At 39.9% G+C, this 19375-nt stretch overlaps 2 protein-coding genes across 4 annotated transcripts in view; one reads left to right on the top strand and one right to left on the bottom strand.

The window, feature by feature from the left end:
- The window catches only part of RALGPS2 (Ral GEF with PH domain and SH3 binding motif 2), a 97012-nt gene that overhangs the window by 37280 nt on the left and 40357 nt on the right, over window positions 1–19375 (bottom strand). The gene's annotated exons all lie outside the window — the stretch shown is intronic.
- Window positions 601–17668, top strand: ANGPTL1 (angiopoietin like 1). Its single transcript, XM_083621636.1, has 5 exons — window positions 601–1021; window positions 6699–7532; window positions 12022–12215; window positions 14014–14284; window positions 16987–17668. The coding sequence occupies exons 1-5, from the start codon at window positions 991–993 to the stop codon at window positions 17172–17174; spliced, it is 1518 nt and encodes a 505-aa protein (XP_083477762.1). The 5' UTR covers window positions 601–990; the 3' UTR covers window positions 17175–17668.

Here is a 19375-nt window from a genome sequence, read left to right as displayed (position 1 = left end):
TTACCTTGCCTACATAGATATTTAGAATAAAACATTAAGATAATTGCTATTAATCAAAATTAAGTGTTTTATTTTCCTCTCAAAATACTGTAAAACTGTTAACTGGCATGTGACTCTTTCTTATATACTAATGAAAAGTCCAACCCTCTCCCTTCTAACATTCCTCCATGTATGCAACATTCGCAAAAAGAATTAACATTATCTTCTATTTTATTGATTACCACTGCAGTGAAGAACTGTTTCTTATTAAATAAACTTAAAGAATTGAAGGTGACATTCTGGTCTGCATTCTTCAGGACTATAACTGCTTCATTTTACTGTTAAATTCACTCAGCCTGTTTCTTTCATTTCTGGGAACACAGAAGTGAGTTTACTAGCATGACAATCTCCAGTCATAACTAAGCTTACTGCTGCAACAACTCGACAGGGATCTTTAGGCTGCACAGCGAAATATTTTGCAATTGCCTAAACTTTTCTTATTGTTTCTCCATCTGCTGCCCTCCCTTAAACCAGCAGACAATCTCTCCTTGTTCATACTCTGGTTCTCCCCCTCCCTCTCCCCCTCCTTCCCCCCTGCCAGTTTTCTCCTTTTTCCAAAAGTTGTGGGTAGGAAATCCTTCGGAGTCTTCCCCCGCCTCCTGTTCTCCAGTGACATCATATATGGGCTGACTGCTTAAAGTCTAGGCATGCGTTTGTTTAAGAAACACACCCAAGTGTGCAGTATATGGAAGCAAGGTCTACTGTTGCTGGCTAGGGCATTTCAGCATGCAAAGGCAAGGCAAAGCAGCTTCAAGATATCTCCATCTTTCCTGGAGCAGAAGAAAATGATTTTGATATGTGGTTCTCTTATTAAACCAAATGGGGTGATACGTACTCGGATGTAATATATGGCAAGAGAAAGCAGCCGTTCTCCCTAGAACGACGCAGATTGCCAGACAATTGTTCTGGCACCAGGAGGAGAATCTACACAAAAGGGGTCTGTGGATTTTTATGCTCCTTCAGAAGAAAAAGCCATTACAAGGTCGGTGTCTATAAATTTTCTTTGTTGTCAATTGGCACACAACTTTTCTGTAGTTATTTCAGATTGTAGATTACATATGGATGGGTCTGCTGCTACATTTTATGTGCCGCCAAAATTCATACATACTAAGGCACACAGTTTAGTTTTTTCTTTTATTGAATCCAATAAATTTTTAGGGTGCTCCATTACAAGTATAAGGTGTGATGTTCTTGACTGCATTGTTTCAAGTTTATACAAGAGGGAAGGAAATCCCCCACCCACCAACATTCAGAAAAGTTGGCTGATGGTGATCATGAAAAACAATTGTACTGCTTGATCTGCACAACAAAAAGGATTTTCTTAGCATTCCTTACTAAAACATTGACAGTCCTCCTAAAAGAAAATGAAACTAATCAAGAAGTACCCCTGAAATGGTGTCACAGGCTTCTCCCCAAATATATTGCTAGGAGAATCTACAATTAAAGCCTTAACTTGCACTTTTCCTATTGATAAATCACTATTCCTGCTGTACACCCAAATGGGCATTTTGATCAGGGGCTCTCATTAAAACTTGGATTTTCCATTGCCATTTAACACTTTCTTATTCATGGAATAGCATTATGGCAGTGTTAACCTGAAGGAATTTACTGCTTGAAAAACTAAAAAATTGCATGACCAGCCCCGAATGTGAAAAAGTAAACCCAGCGTAAGTTGTTAGTGATCCAGCTACAAATATTAATTTTGAAAGCGTATAGCTGAAGATTACCCAAAAGCTGTAATCTACACTGAACATCACAAAGAGCAACAGCTGACTATGAACCCTGGATTCACAGTAACAGTGATGTTCCATGTTACAGTGGAGTAGATTAATAACACGATTTGCAGATGAAAGTAACAGCCTGGCTTCAATAACTAGCTCTTAAAATGATTGCATTTTAGAATCATAGTACATAAAACTAATACATGTAGTAGACAGTAGCTCAAATTATTATCAAATGTTTATTCAGACAAAAGCAGCATAGTTCCTAAATTCATTAGGACATCTAGCTGGGGAACAAGGTTGTCTCTGGGTCTAGGGTCACCAATATTCACACAGTCAGCACTGATGGTAATAAATAGACAACAGTTTATTTCCACATTTCGTGTATGAAAAGCAATTTCGGAGCCTTAAGCAACTACTAATGACTCCAAGAATTACTATGAAGTCATTTCAGGAGTTTTTTATTAGCCATACTTTAAAATGTGGGTTCCTGTGTTATTTAAACTCCATAACATTTAAGTACTTTAATAGTGGTTTTAAAGGTGATTTAAATGAATATATTCTTTAAAATATGCTGATTAAGTCTGGAATATGCTAACACAGGAGCACACATTTTTGCTGTTAGTAAAAATGAGCTTTCAACATTAGTTTCCTTGAAACTACTGCTATTTAGTTGCAGTAGATGCTCATTTCAACTTTGACACTGGCTGTGATTCAGGGACTTTCCGCACTGTAATCTTTGAAAGATAAAGAAACCCAAGTACTGGCTATTTCATAGCTGACAATGGGAAACCTATGTTTATACTTGCGGTAACTCATTTGTTGGATAGCTGCCATCATGTGGAAAGAAGCCCAGTTCATTTCAGCAGAATGTACTTTCGCATAACCAACACAAAACAACAAAACAAATAATCAATGTAGGACATAGACTGGGTCTTCCCAAACATTTCCTCTTGAACATGAAACTGCACCCAGCTATGAACAGCTTTTCTAAACTCCACCTGATAATGTAGGATTAAGAACAGCAGTTGTTGGAAAAGGAATGCAAGTACAAAATGCATGTGTCCATGGATTGCAGCCTATGAATTTTAGGATCAATTTAGTTCCAGTACTCTGAAAGTGAGATGTACCATTTCTGCCCAAGAAGACTTAAAAATCAACACTCTTAACCAAGCTTTGATGTCAACACACATGTGATTAACACAATTTAACATGGTACTATTGAGATTAGGATTCTGTACTTAAATGTCTGCAATTTACAGTTTATTTTGGACTACAATATTCTGGCAAGGATTGGGATGTTCAACATATTCAAAATGTTTGCCAGATTCAGTGGTGCATAAAGATATGAGAAATTGAAATCGTTCTGTGTATAGCAGACTGCATAAGGGAGGTACATTGCAACTTAGGGTCCACACCTAAGATTTTTGTATGCAAATATGAAAACCACCATTCAAGTAACAAATGACTTTTTTGTACACATGTCAAAATATGCTAAAATAACATTCCCTTGCAACCCATTTATGAAAGGTACAGTTTCAACAATACAGTACTGTGAAAATTAATCAATCTTGAGCAGATGCCTTTGTTCCACTATGTCAATTCAGCTAGGCTGGCTTTGCTTTAAAAACAAAACTTTACTTGTTACTAATTAATGTATAGAAAGTTCAGTGAGAAAAAGCAAGTTTCCTCAATTGCCTTTAAAGAAGTAGTTATGTTGCTTTAAGTAAAGTGTTGCTCACAATACCCATCTGAACTCATCTAGAAAATTGAGAAAGTAAGAAATATAAATACACTGGCTTGCTTTGTTTCCATAATAATACAATGTGTTACTGAACAATTCACATTCGGTAGGTTAACTTCAGGACATAAAGGCTCAGTTGCCTTGGTAGGTGGTGGAGGTTTTTAAGCAGAGGCTGGGTGATGCAGCAGAGGTTTTTTCTATATCGGAGCAGAGAACCTTTGGAGGACACACAATGATAACATACATTATACACTAATAAATTAAGCACATGGTAGAAAACAGGGTTGCAGAATGGATTTCCTCACACTGACAAGGCACTTGAGGAAAGAAGCCACACAGCAGCAGTGTGTCCATTATATAAGCACTAAGAGCAATCTTAATTCTTTGAGTGCCAGTTGAACCAAAATGGTGCCAGTCATACGGAGGCATGGGGGAACCCCCAAAGTTTATAAAAGAATAAAAAAATATTGAGGGGGAAATCCCACAGGACTCCCCCCTGCAACCAACTTTCCAGTGAGGACTGATCATCTTTTATTGGCCACAGAATACTGATTGACTGTTGGAAGGGAGACAAAAAATCTGTCAGGAGGGGAAATGGAATTGAGAATTCCGAACAGGAGCACTTCAACATTTTGATGCAGGTTCCACTTATCTGAGAGCAGAGAAGGGAAATAAACATAAGGAAATTTTCGGAGATTTTATGTGGGGGAAATGAGGGAGTTCTCTTACGATGGAATGTTTAGGGGTTCGTAAGCAATAGCTTCCTTGAAGCCTAAAGCCATGAAAAACATTAAGCACTGTCCCCATGGGTTCTTATTGGATGCATACATCAAAGTACTTTCATGTCTGAATACAGTATGTATAATGTACACCCATGGGCAAATGGATCTGTCCAATAGCTGCTACTGTAAGTAATAGGTTGTAGCCAAAACTGGTTGTAGCCAAAACCCAGACCCTTAGTCTTCGAAAAGTCTAGAAATTATCTTCCAAGTACCCAGAAGGGAACATCTTAACAAATACCTATGGTAGTAGTACAGTGGTGCCTCGCAAGACGAAATTAATCCGTTCCGCGAGTCTCTTCGTCTTGCGGTTTTTTCGTCTTGCGAAGCACGGCTATTAGTGGCTTAGCGGCTTAAAGAAAAAGGAAACAAACTCGCAAGAACTCGCAAGACGTTTCGTCTTGCGAAGCAAGCCCATAGGGAAAATCGTCTAGTGAAGCGACGCAAAAACCGAAAAACCCTTTCGTCTTGCGCGTTTTTCGTTTTGCGAGGCATTCGTCTTGCGGGGCACCACTGTATCTCATAAACCGATTAAGTATTGAAGACAGCCTCAGCTGGAAGCAAACTAGATATGTTTGTTGAAACACTCAAAAAACTCTGCTTGCAGAAGCTATGCTGGTTCTGCTTTAGCAAGACTTCTTATTCTATTATATGCTTGGTCATTCTATCTTTAACAGTACTTTCCACTTTTCCCAGAATAGATGTTAAGTTAACCAGCCTGTAATTACCAGGAAACTCCATGGATCCCTTTTTTAAAAACTGGTGTTACATTGGCCACTTTGCAAACCTCAGGTATGGAGGCTGGTCTGAGGTACTATTTATATATTTTTACTGGAAGACCAGCAATTCTACATTTAAGTTGCTTAAGGACTCTCAGGTGGATGTCATCTGGACCCAGTGAATTTGTCATTTTTAAAAGGTGTAATAAGGCCTAGAACTTTGTCTCTTGTCAGCACTATCTGTCTCAGTTCCTCAGGCTCTCTTCGTGTGATAATTAGTTCCAGCACAGGGATCTGTTGTTAGAAATGTGCTCCTCAAATTCATTTTTTAGCATCCATTATGGTCCGCCTATATTTATTTGCCAAAGTTTGTGTTCAGTTTTGTTCTTCTCATTTCGACAAGACTTTCATTTTTAAAGGAAACTGGTATTTAATAGCTTCTTTTGACTCTGGTTGTTAATCATGCAATCATCCTCTTGGCAAGGTGGTACATTCTTGATCCATGGTATACATTCTTGCTGAGCTACTATTGTGGCTCTAAATAACTCCCAATTATTCTACATTTTGACCCTCTTGCCTTTGCCTTTCACCTTTCTCCTTCCCAATCTCATCATTTGGGCGAAGACTGTGAAAATTGAATTTGATAGCATTATAGCTATGGTTCCATGGCCAACTGCCCTTACACACACACACACACACACACACACACACACATTCTGCCATTACAATAAAAAACCTAATCTAAACAAGAAATAGTAGAAGAGAAAAAGAGCTATCAGAACACAGAGTCCTCTCTCATAGATATATCCTAACTTTTTTATCCCATACAGAGAAGGCTGAACCCTCCCATCTCTCACCTGGCAGCATTTGCCTCTTCCTCCAAGCCTCTCATCCTGGGAGATCTCTGCTTCCCTGCCTGGAAGTGGCTAGTCATGCTGGGCTTGCAAACAGGTCCCCCAAAGTGATTAACCCACAAACAATTTACTATACTTTCCTTTCCATCTACACATACCTATGTTAGCCAGAACTACTTCAGTGCATTGACATCACATGCTGCAAATATGAAGCAAAATGGTTGGAAGCAATTGTCTTCGTCTATCCCACAGAAGTGCCTCAAGATCATGCTACTTGCCTGTTTGGCCCTGAAGTACTAGATTATTTGATGCTGAAGCAGCTCCAATGCAACACTGCCAAATAGTGATGCAAATGGTCTTAGTGCTTTGAATAATGTGGAAAATCTACAGAGCCACCATATAGCAACCATTAGACTGAAGGAGAGGCTGCTGAATCCAGGAAGGAATTATTGCAAGGTCGCCTTTAGATTCACCTTCATAGAATCCTAGAAGCCTATTGCTAGTATTATCTCTAAGTAGTTGTCAATCTATTAGAATTCTCCTGCATTTTAAAGCCATTCCAAGTCACGTTTTATAGCATTACTACTGCCCAATAGGTCATATTTTAGTTGACTGATCTATTTGTGGTGCAAATATATAACATGATTTCCTTCCCCCCTTATTTTTTTTTTACTGGGAATACAGTATGACTAAGTTTGGAGGGGATAACACCCTACAGAAATCTTAGTAAATACCCTACAGAAATCTTAGTTCTCTATCCTTGGTGACTGATGGTTTTGATTTTAGTATTTTTAATAAAAGGACCTTAACAATAATTTTTTAATTTTGTTTTTTCCATTTAGCTTACTTGAAAATGAAGGCATTCTCGTGGACTTTGAGTTTGCTGTTACTTCTGTTACTACCAAATGGACACCGCACAAAACAGCTGAAACTCAAAAACACTCTCAGACGAAACCCACGTTCTACAGAAGGGGGAGAGGAAGGGAAAAAGTGTGGCTATACATTTATTGTCCCTGAACAAAAAATAACCGGACCAATTTGTGTCAATACCAAAGGGCCAGGAGCAGAGAACAAAAAAGATGAAATTACTAGAATGGACATTGAGAATCTGAAGGATGTATTATCCAAACAAAAGAGAGAGATTGATCTCTTGCAGCTAGTGGTGGATGTGGATGGGAATATAGTAAATGAAGTAAAACTGTTGAGAAAAGAGAGCCGCAACATGAATTCCAGGGTTACTCAGCTGTACATGCAACTTCTGCACGAGATAATCCGCAAACGGGACAATTCCCTTGAGCTTTCCCAGCTGGAAAACAAAATCCTGAATGTCACAACTGAAATGCTGAAAATGACTACAAGGTACAGAGAACTGGAAGTTAAATATGCAACACTAACCGACCTTGTAAATAATCAGTCAGTCGTCATCTCACTGTTAGAAGAGCAATGTCTGCGGATATTCTCTCGCCAGGACACACATGGCTCTCCTCCTTTAGTTCAAGTGGTGCCTCACCACATTCCTAACAGTCAACAATACACTCCTGGGCTCCTGGGAAGTAATGAAATTCAAAGAGATCCAGGCTATCCTAGAGACAGAGATGTAAGGCCACCCCCCGATCCTGCTACATCTCCTACAAAAAGCCCTTTCAGGATCCCACCGTTAACTTTAATCAATGAAGGTAAGACATTTACTGCTGTTATCTATGAACCTTTGGGGTGGGGGCTTCTCAGACAATCTGAAGACTTCTGTTTGGTGACTGTGAAGAAAACACAAACCAAAGCCAAAAATCACTGCAGAATGCTCTTACACTCAGATGGCCCGTTTTCACTCAAAAGCCTTTGTCCCACAAACCTGCTTCTTTCAGCTAGGAATGACCAAATGAAACCTTTTCAAAAGGGTGCTGACCAACTTATGGAACTGTATGAAGAGTGTTCTGATCTAAGAGACTGTAGTTTTATCATGCTCTTTGTTAAAGAAAGTAGCACGGGCCATTTTCTCGCCCCCTTCACCTACTTCATATTTTCTAGCAGCTTTAAGCAGTTACATTCCAGCAGCACACTGTAGGCAATGTAGGTCTCAGTCCAGTGTCTGAGACCATTTACTCACAGCAAAAGGTTTGTTTGTATAACATCTTTATGTATACAGGCAATGGCTGCAAGTTTCTACCCTGGTAAAATCTACAAAATATTGTTGAGGGTGTGCTATGTAATCAAGCTTTCAAGTTATTTTTTTCTAAAAACAAAAGGCTAAATTATTTCAGTGGTGACAAATTATTCAGACAATTGTAAGCTACAGGACTAAAACTATCATCCATTTGTAGAGGCCTGACATTTCTGCAACTGATATAGATTATATGGACAACAAAGTTAAGAGAGAATTTGAAAGAGAGATCAATATTACTGTCCTCGAAAGGTAACTATCTAGCTGCTATAATTTAAAGGGTAATGGAAGATTATGGTTCTATATATATATATATATATATATATATATATATATATATATATATATATATATATATAATGACACCTCTTGATACTTGATATTTCTGGAAAGGGTAGAAGAAGAGAATATTGTAGCTAACAATCTGCTTCATTCAGCACATTCTTGATGATAATTTACTAGCTAACTGTGAAAAATCACCTGGGGATTACAAGAGCTGTAGAAAGTATCCATGAATGATATGATTTATGATACATCTGGAAGAAATTTCACTTCTGCAACAGCCAGGGTTCAAAACTCTACATTTTAAAATCTCCCATTCTTCTATCTGTGAAATCATTTCTTCTTGCATATTATATTCTTCCACAGAGAAATGCCTAGCTTTGTCTTCTGTCACAGCTGGCCATTTTGACCAGCATTCAAAGAAAAACCACATACTGAATGGAATATTGAATGAACAGCTGCTGATACAAAGAGGGATACAGTGCAAATGAAATACTAGATGTAAATAGTACTTAATTATTTGCATAATAAGGGACGCGGGTGGCGCTGTGGGTTAAACCACAGAGCCTAGGACTTGCCGATCAGAAGGTCGGCGGTTCGAATCCCTGTGACGGGGTGAGCTCCCGCTGCTCCTAGCAGTTCGAAAGCACATCAAAGTGCAAGTAGATAAATAGGTACCGCTTTCCATGCGCTGCTCTGGTTCCATGCGCTGCTCAGTCATGCTGGCCACATGACCCGGAAGCTGTACGCCAGCTCCCTCAGCCAATAAAGTGAGATGAGCGCCGCAACCCCAGAGTCGGCCACGACTGGACTTAATGGTCAGGGGTCCCTTTACCTTATTTGCATAATATGTAACACATTGGGAACAGAGCTAATTATTAATCAAGGTATAAGGCTGCTCAATCATACAGCAACAAAGCAACACTTTTGCCATGTGCCCCCATAGTGCTGGAGGACTCTTGCCCTTTCACATTTTAACATGGCAAACATCTTAGAATCTGGCTGCTGCATAAGTGTGAATAAATGAAATTAGGTACAAAAACGCAGATCTCAAAAACGAATCTGTGCACAGTGTCTTGTAAACAAGGCCCACTGAATTCTACATCGCTTACTTGCAGGTTGATGTGGGCAGAACTGTAACCAAAGTAACAAAACGACCTATTTCTCTGGCATTGTTGGGAAAGGAAATCTAACAAACAATACCATTTTAGGTCCCCTAAAATGAAAAGAGAGGGTAGAAATGGGACTCAGTGCAGGAATACCAAACATTTACTATATATACTTCAGTTAATAATGAATATTGTTAGAAAAGTGTGCCAGTGGTGCATGTGTATATCCATTTGCCCATTAGCAAAACTTGTTAGCACTCAGCATTTCCCTTAGAAAGGCAACCTTTGAGACCTAAGCTGGCAAGAAGAGCCTATTTCAACTGACATACAGCACTGCTGGTGGGGTTCAGCATTAGGGCTAATTTAGGGTCCAAAACTACTCCTGGAACCTCACCATCCTGAGACAAAATTCCTTAAAAGCTTAAGATAGATATTTACGTCTATCTGGAAACAGAAAAATGGAACGAGACCAGTGTGACCACCGTAAATGATATATGTCACAATGAATTTGGCAAAGGCCAAATTTATTTAAGGCTAGAAGGATATCTTTACAAGTTATGAATAGCTTTTGCAAAACTATTTATAACTTACTTCTCCATAAATTGATCAATAAAAAAATCCTACAACAAGAGATGAATTTCCATACCCTCAGAGTTTTAGCCACATGGAAAATTTACAATGAGGTGGAAGACATTTGTGCAGAGCTGTTCACCCCAATGTTTTATGAAGTTCTTCTTCTGAAACACGAAAAACTGGCTACAAAATAATCTGACATGGTCTAATAAGTCCTAAGAATTGAAAAGAAGTTAAGTCTCACTTCCTTGTTTCTTTGTTTTCACTGCTTGAATCTGTTAATATTCTACATAATTGAAATATATATAATTGAAATATATATAATTGAAATATAAATGTCTATAATTGAAATAATATATAGAATTATATTCATAAGATCTGGAAACTTCCTTCAAATGAATTGAGAGCTTAACAGGCAGGAGGCAACACAAAAGTATTTTAGACGTTGCTTAGCTTTCCCCCCTCTCATATTTCCCAGTGGAAAGGCATGTGCAGCAGGAGAGGGGAAATTTGAGGCTTGAAACCACTAGTGAAACAATTTTCTTGTGCATTCGTTTGAGACATTCTCTTCCCTGGACTTTGAAAGATGGAAAATGTTCTACCTAAGCTGGGAAACATTGGGGAAGGGGGCAGGGAAGCTTGTCTATAGCTCAGTGGCAGGAGCACATACTTTACTTTTCTTTATTAACTCCCAGGGTGGTTTCCAATAAAATTATAAAACTGTAATAGAACATATCAAAATACACATAGGATAAAATCCAATGTAAAATTATTACAAATGAAGAGCAGTAAATCTGGTGATTTACTGATTTCATCAGATTGAAATCAAACAACTCAAATCACTCATAGGCCTAAAAGAAGAGGTATGCGTCCATCAAACATCAGAAGCTCATTAACGTTGTCGCAGCACGATAGAGAAGTCCTGCCCCATGTCATTGCATAGTGAGCCCAGTTCGACAGTGGGACATTAAACAGACTTTCCTTCTAAACACAGGCCTAGGCCACTCAATAAAGGGAAAGGAAGAATAGGAGGTACCTTGGTCCTGGGTCATTCCGACTTTACAAATCAAACCATACTTTGGGCCTAGTAATATATAGGTAGCCAATGAAGATCCTTGGATCATCCAGTCCAGTACAACAGCATCTGACATATATAGCATGTAGAGACAGAGATGGGTGTCATTTGTATATTGGTGACATCAATCCCCACCGCAATGAGCACCTCCAACGGCTTCATAATTATCATTGGGGCAGAACTGAATCTTGCGGAATCCCACAGCACAACTGCCAAGGGATTAAGCAGGAGCTTCTCAATATCATTCTCTGCAGCTTGTCCGGCAGGAAGCAGCAAAATCATTGCATCACTGTGCCTCCAACTCCCAACCCACTTCAACAGTACGCCATGGGCAATGGTATCAAAAAGTCACAAAGAAATCTAAGGAACTCAATAGGGTTGCACTCCCCCTGTCTCCCTCCCATTAAAGCTCATCAACCAAAGTGATCACCTCTGGGCCTGAAGCCAGACTGAAATAGTTCAAGAATTTGCATGCAGAAATTGCAGGTTCAACACCTGGCAACACAAGCTGAAAAAGGAATCAAGTGCCAGGACTGAGAAAGGCCGCTATTCTAGAACATGGAAACAATTACTAGTCAAAGTAGACACCACTGAACTTCCATGTGTTTAAACAATGATTTTCCACACCTGCAAGCCACTATGCTACAGCAACTTTTAGTATGCACTTCCTCTCTACCCTAGGCATGTGAAATAAATGATACCTTCTGATTAGGAAAATCTGTAATGATTAGGGTTAAGGTTAGGGTTTGCAAGTTTGGTCCTGCAACTGTTAGTTTTAGGAAAATGAGCATTAAGAAAAATAAGCTGTAGTTACTGTTGTCAAAGTGAAAGCATAACAATATCTTATGCTGGATCATTTTTATGCATGTCAGCTTAATAGCTTTTTACAAAATATTTTACTATCAATGTAAGTAAGCACCATTACAGAACTCTGATGTATTTTAAAACTCTCAAATTGTTTTCAAAAGGTCCATTCAAAGATTGTCAAGAAGCAAAACAAGCTGGCTACTCCAGCAGCGGGATTTATATGATCAAACCTGAAAACAGCCATGGACCTGTGCAATTATGGTGTGAGAACAGCCTTGATCCTGGGGGCTGGACGGTTATACAAAAAAGAACAGATGGTTCTGTGAACTTCTTCACAAACTGGGACAATTACAAGGTAATCTTTTTAAAAAAAAGACTCAGGCAGCCAACAAGTTATGGTGCACTGTAAAACAGAAATTATATGTTCCTTCCTCAGAATTATTTAAAGCATGTGTGCATTGGAGGCATCTCTGTACCTGCTTCAGAATTCTTATGTCAAAGCTGTTAACAATGGTCCCCTCTGTGTGCAATGTTAAGCCACACCATGACTTAGTGCAAATGAACCAGCATTTGGGCTCCCAAAGGAGAGACTGTGGCCACTTTGCTCTGCCCCTGGTAGTTTTGCTGTTGCGCTGAGCAAAGTCTTTGTTTAGCTTAGCATGTCATCCAAACCCAGGGAGGCTTGTGGCTGAGCTCTCTCCAGACAAACTACAAGCTTTAACTAAGCTTTGTCCTGTGATTTACAGCTCATGGCTTGCCCAGGAGAGCTGAACTACAAGGTTTGGACACCAGGCTAAGCCAAACCATGGCTTAGCACAGTGCAATAGAAAAGTGTCCAGGAAGGAGCAAAGAGTCTGCCTTTAGTGCAATCCTCTACATGTGTACTCATAATTAAGCCTCACTGAGTTCAGTGGGATGTACTCTGAGATAACCATGTATAGGTTTGCAGCCATAATCTCACTTTATGTCCATCCCTTTCCTTTCCATTTTGTCCTGTCAATATTTAAGATTATGATATTTTAATTCCTTATTAAGCATTTTAATGTTATACAAATAGGATAGTCATCCAATTTAAAAACTCTTAGTCTGCAGTCCTAGACATACTAAGAAGTTCCACTGAACAAACTTATTTCTAAATAAGTATGCATAGAATTGTGCTGTTTGTTAGCTGCTAGTCTTAGTTCATTAAAAAATTAAATCTGTGTATTAGGAAAAAGCAGAAATACTGAATCAAAGCACGTATTTTTAGATGATAAAAAGGGGGTATTTCACCTCTTAGTCTCTAAAACAGTAAGAAATGACTCTTCTAAGATGGAATTTGCTATCTGCAGTTTTAAAAAAACACGTGGATTCAAATAAATTGTTTAAAAGCTGCTTCCTGATTAACTGGAGTACCATTTAAGTTGATTAATAATAATGTATTAACCAAACTGCAGCCATAAATATTGCAGCCATATGAATAAGTAACAATCTTTACCATCACAAAAAAATAACTGAAAGCAGATAAGCAGTCTGAGAATGAAGATGCAGTGGGGCAATCCTCTACCCATATGACACCCCCCTGGCTGGTTCAGAAGGAGTATCTTATATGGGTTCTGTTTTCATCCCTGCATAGAGAAGGAACCATTATGAACTCAGCCTAGAATCATGTGTGGTGTTCAGGAATCGGATGTAGTGAATAAGCATAGCCAAAATCTATGGAGGTGGGTAGAATTCTGTGGCAGGTCTGCTCTAATGGCAGAACAAAGTCCACCCTCTTCTGAAAATGGCAGTCCATGTTGAGCCACCTCTCCCCATAGTATTTTGTACAATATAATGAATGTTGTGAGTTGAGCCATCTCTCCCCATAGTATTTGGTACAGCATAATGTATGTTGTGAGCATCTTACCAGCCAAAGATGCTGGAGGTGGTACAAGGAAACATACAGCAAGACATGAGGTGAATTGTGCTAGATACTACAAAGCAAAAGGGAAGAAGATGAACAATACACATCTTTCTTTGAACTCTCCCATCGATTAGGGTTCAGTATTGATTGGAAATTTCTCCCAGTGTTTAAAGACACCACTTATAGTTATGTGATATATTAACTGTAAATAAGTAACTTTCTAATTGAACTACAAGGCAATCTAATCAGAATTGTTTTGTTTTAACAGAAAGGATTTGGAAATGTTGCTGGAGAATACTGGCTGGGACTGGAAAATATTTACTTACTTTCCAATCAGGACAATTACAGACTTCTGATTGAGTTAGAAGACTGGAGTAATAAAAAAGTCTATGCAGAATACAGCAGTTTCCGACTGGAACCAGAAAATGAATTCTATCGATTGCGTCTAGGCACTTATCAAGGGAATGCTGGTGACTCCATGATATGGCACAATGGGAAACAATTTACAACACTGGACCGAGACAGAGATATGTACACAGGTAGGAAATACAACAGTATATAACTCTACTGTTTCTTATTACAAGAAAGAATTGAGGGAATAATTCTGATCAAGTGAAGCAAAATTTAGAAAACAAACAAAACTATCATCTAATGTTCAAGTTCATAAACAAAGCATCTTCATGTAAGATGACTCAAACATGCAAAACTGGAAGGTTACTTTTGGCAATGGTAAAACCACGTTAATGTCACACAGCAAATGTTCAAACACACCTTCGTATCCTGAGAACTACTATTTACCATGCCAGAATAAATATGGGGCCAGCAAGCCTTGCTCTGCCATCAGAAATTACCCATTCACACTATGTAAGGGCACATTCAAAGCTAGAAATACATAAAACTACAGGCATTCAACATGTAGGGACTTGCCTTTGTCCAAATCTAGTGAAAGATTTGGGACTTAAAGAAGACTGCAAAGTACAGGTTCACAGTAACTTCTAAAGAATGAATAGTAACAAGACACAGATTATAAGGAAGGTACTGTATTATATTCAATGTATCCAAAACAAATTACACCAGTAAATATGCAGTGAAGCCAAACAAAACACTGTTAATCAGAAAAAACAAATCAGACACTGGGTTTTGATAGCTTATTCTTTTTCACTTCAGTCAATTTTCAATTGTCCTTGGAAGGAGTGGTAACAGCCGAGTTCCATACTTTTGTCGGTCAGAAAAGTATAAGAAGAACTAAGGTAACAAAAAACAGAGGATAAAGTAAAGATAGGAAGAAGGACTTCCCCAAGACTCGAAAGAAAGAAAGAAAGAAAGAAAGAAAGAAAGAAAGAAAGAAAGAAAGGTAAAGGACCCCTGACAGTTAAGTCCAGTCGCAGACGACTCTGGGGTTGCAGCGCTCATCTAGCTTTACAGGCCGAGGGAGCCGGCGTACAGCTTCCGGGTCATGTGGCCAGCATGACTAAGCCGCTTCTGGTGCAACAGAACACCGAAACCAGAGCAGCGCACGGAAACGCTGTTTACCTTCCCGCTGGAGTGGTACCTATTTATCTACTTGCACTTTGGGGTGTGCTTTCAAACTGCTAGGTTGGCAGGAGCAGGGACCAAGCAACAGGAGCTCACCCTGTCGCAGGGATTTGAACTGCCAACCTTCTGATCGGCAAGCCCAAGTGGTTCAGTGGTTTAGACCACATCGCCGCCTGCGTCCCTTAAGACTCAAACTAGAGCTAAAACCCAGAGGGACAAAATGGGTGAATGAAACCTAACCCCTCAGTATCTTACCCTTTGAGCAGGAAAGCATGGCAATGGTTAAGGCAGGATTCTGTGCTCCTTACTGCTGCCCACCTAGCAGTTTGAAAGCACGTCAAAGTGCAAGTAGATAAATAGGTACAGCTCCGGCGGGAAGGTAAATGGCATTTCTGTGCGCTGCTCTGGTTTGCCAGAAGCGGCTTAGTCATGCTGGCCACGTGACTGTCTGCGGACGCTGGCTCCCTCGGCCAGTAAAGCAAGATGAGCGCCGCAACTCCAGAGTTGTCCGCGACTGGACCTAACGGTCAGGGGTCCCTTTACCTTTACCTTTACAGGATCAAAGAAACCTGTTGCAAGTGACTTTGTGAAATTTCCACTGAAGAAAAGGAGATAAAGTTGGAAAGGTATTCTCAAGACAAGAGTAGACCCTGTTTCAGAGTGAGATATAATTCCTTCTAGAGTAAGGACCAATAGGCAAATACAACACATCCCCATACTCAATATGCTTTTGGGCAAAAGCTCAAATATTGTGACAGGGCTCTCAGTTCTGAAACACTCATAAATAATTGTAAGTAGGAAAAGCTCTATGAACACTAGACATATTAGCAAGTACATACAGATCCTCACTTACTCCCCACAAAGAAAGAGCACACACATCATGGAGCTCTATTAGGGAATCTTATACACAGAAGTACTATTCTCTTAGAAACTGAAGTGAGAATACTGAGGTAGGAACACGTCTCCTAGGTCTTGAGAATGACTGCCAGAACAGTCAATTGTCTCTTGAAGGTGTTAGGACAATGACTTTGTTCTAGAAGATCAACATGCAAGAGGCACAGTTTCCTTAACAGAGACCTTTACATTCCTTAGCAAGACCCTTACATTTTATTTGCATGGTGAAGGCCCTTTCAAGCAACCTCATAGACCTGGTTTGGGACACCTAGAAGTCTACAACTTCTTCAGAATGCCAAGACTTTAGAAGAAACACCACTCAACCACTATGTGGGCACAAAGAACCATTGTAGGTTTGGCTAACACAGGACCCTATGTCAAGTCCTGTCCTGCTGTAAGTTGCAAAGTGAGAGCTATGGGCAGTGCCACCAGATCCATAGACTTTGCAGCTAAGGAAACCACACAAAATATCTCCACTTTCTCTTATCTTACTTTAGAGGCTGAGAGGAGTGGGAGGGAAAGCTCAAAGTTGACCAATGAAGACAGAACCATTTCTTCACCAAAAGACATGGGACCATTTTTAAAATTAGCCCTGACTCTGATTTCCACTGGGAGAAGAAGCTACTTGCTCAGCGATGCGATGCCACACTCTACTAAACTGGGGTTGAGGTCGGGGGAATGTTGCACGATCACAGCTAGAAGAGAAATATGCTTGCAAGCTTAAGCTTCCTATTGGTTCAAAATACAAAGACTATTAAAGTAAGTTATTTCTGCTGTGAAAATTCACTTAACGTTTCATTTCTTCACACAGGAAACTGTGCCCATTTTCACAAAGGAGGTTGGTGGTACAATGCCTGTGCTCATTCTAACCTCAATGGAGTTTGGTACAGAGGAGGACATTACAGAAGCAAGCACCAGGATGGGATTTTTTGGGCTGAGTACAGAGGCGGATCATACTCGCTAAAAGCCGTTCAGATGATGATCAGACCCATTGATTGAAATGCTCAAAAACATTTCCAAAATATTCTCTTGAACTTCAAACTGATGTTACATTTTGAGTTGTTTGCAAGCCCTACAAAGTATTATTTTAAACATTTCTTACTGTGATATTGTATATGATAATTATGCAAGTTCTAATTGCTCACAAAGGAAGCAGGATTCTGCATTTAAAATAAATTTATGTTAATACAAGGTGTATGGGATTTAGTGGCAGTAATTAAACCTAACAATTTTTCAGGCTACAAGAAAACATCACGGATGCAGAATAGTTGAACTTTGGAACTGAAGTACAAGATGCTGCTGCTGTGTGAAGCATGCAACTCAATTCATTTTCATAGATTTAAATCTATTTAAGTTTTATTTCAAGGATTACTTCCAGTGGAAATCTAATTTTGAGATGTGGGCACACAAGTCACAAAACAGACAATGAACTAGAGAGCAACTCTGGTTTTGCAGGCGCATTTTGCATCAATAAAAGTATTCTTATTTTAAAACAGTAATGGTAACTATCATTAAGTATAGCTTTTACAGGACATGTGAACTTTGCTGCCCTTTGGATAGGAGGGCATCATGCCTAAACCTTAATCCTAAATATGAATAAAATAATAATAAAACAAGTATTTATATAGCATTTCCCCTAAGTGTTCAATATCCTTCACGTAGGTTCTGAGTAACCCATTCATGATACTGTGAGGCAGGCTAATATTATTATTAGGCCTGTGTTGCAGATTGGGATTCAGTCTGAAAGATAAGCCATGCACTGAGTTTAAGGCTAGACTGACTGAGGGACTTTCCAACTATGGGTAATTTGTTCATGTTATTAACTCTATAGAGTGTACCAAACATGTGACTTGGGAATAACTTGGTGGTCCAGCAGTACTTCTAACTGAGTAATGCATTTAGCACAGAGGTCGTCAAACTAAGGCCCCCGGGCTTGTTAATCTGGCCCGCGAACCTTGCAGACCCTGCCGCCCGCTCAGTCAGTCCCCACGCTAAACAGGCGCGGTGCAGAGGCCTCGCCACATGGAGACTGACTTCTGCGACACGGCATGGCTTCTGATTGGCTGCAGGAAGCTCCTGCAGCCAATCAGAAGCCACGGACGCCTCTGGGCGCTGCCCCTTCCCTCCCGCTGAGGTGGCCGAGCAGGAGGAAGTGGCTAAGCGGGAAGGAAGTGGCAGTGGCGCAGAGGCTGCCTCCGCTGCCCAGGCCAGCGGCATGGGCTCTGTGCCCTGCCGAGACAGAGGACGCCGATGCTGCCGAAGACGAGGCAGCATCGGTGGCTGCGGTGCCTTTTGGGAGGGGGGGTGCTTTCAGGAGGCGGTGGGTCCGGCCCCCCACAAGATCTGAGGGGCAGTGGACCAGCCCCCTCCTGAAAAAGTTTGCTGACCCCTGATTTAGCATCTTGGCATAACCTCTGGAACTGACTGGGAAGTGTGAGGAAGGAAGTGGAAGGGGAAGCTATTGTGTGTTTCTTGGTGTAACACTGGATCTCACCCAGTGAAATTCATGGAGCAGCAACTGTTTTATTTGTCAGGTTTCTTAAAATTCTGACATTTACCCAATTTAAACATCCTACTCTGTTTAAGCTATAACTGGTAACTGGACAGGCTACAGTGGGGCCCTTCCTTCCTATAATCTCTTAATAAATGCTCTGTCTGCCATAAAATAATTAGATAGTACTGGATTTGGTACTTTAGGGTTGCCAAAATGACTGGGAAGTGGTTCTTATTCATTTAATTCCTTCGTGTTAGGGAAACACTTGCAACAGCTGCTTTTTCCCTCCACAACAGAGAGTAGACAAGAAGGCGCTGGACTGGAGAGAGGTCTGGAGATCACAGCCTATTAATCTGAATTTTTGAAGCTTGAACAGTTACAGGTTACTGAAAAGGCCAAAATGTATCTGAACTACATTTTTAAAACTTGGGTGTTCTCCCCTCATTAAACCTTACTTCCAGCAATCAGGAGCAGCAGAAAAGTATTTCAAGCAGCCAGATGAATGTGGATTTTGTTTTTGCATTATTTTGACAGTGCCACATACCATTCTGAGTTTTTAGAAACTAGTTTTAAAATCAGCAGCTGGGTTGTCAAGAGCACAGTGTGAAATACCCTCAGTAATTTCCGCTTGGTTCAACTCTGAAAACCTCATTCTTTTTGAAAAACTTAAATCTCTTTTTAGAATACATTACTATTAAACATTTGG

This window comes from Podarcis filfolensis (assembly GCF_964270895.1).
Source record: "Podarcis filfolensis genome assembly, chromosome: 6".
Lineage (NCBI taxonomy): Eukaryota > Metazoa > Chordata > Lepidosauria > Squamata > Lacertidae > Podarcis > Podarcis filfolensis.
Note: the sequence above shows the minus strand (reverse complement) of the source record. Positions and strands in the feature narration are given on the sequence as shown.

Coding starts and splice junctions, on each gene's coding strand:
- ANGPTL1 (XM_083621636.1), top strand. CDS start 991: ATGCTCCTTCAGAAGAAAAAGCCATTACAAG. Junction 12,216..14,013: donor CAAACTGGGACAATTACAAG/GTAATCTTTTTA, acceptor TTGTTTTAACAG/AAAGGATTTGGAAATGTTGC. Junction 14,285..16,986: donor AGACAGAGATATGTACACAG/GTAGGAAATACA, acceptor TTCTTCACACAG/GAAACTGTGCCCATTTTCAC.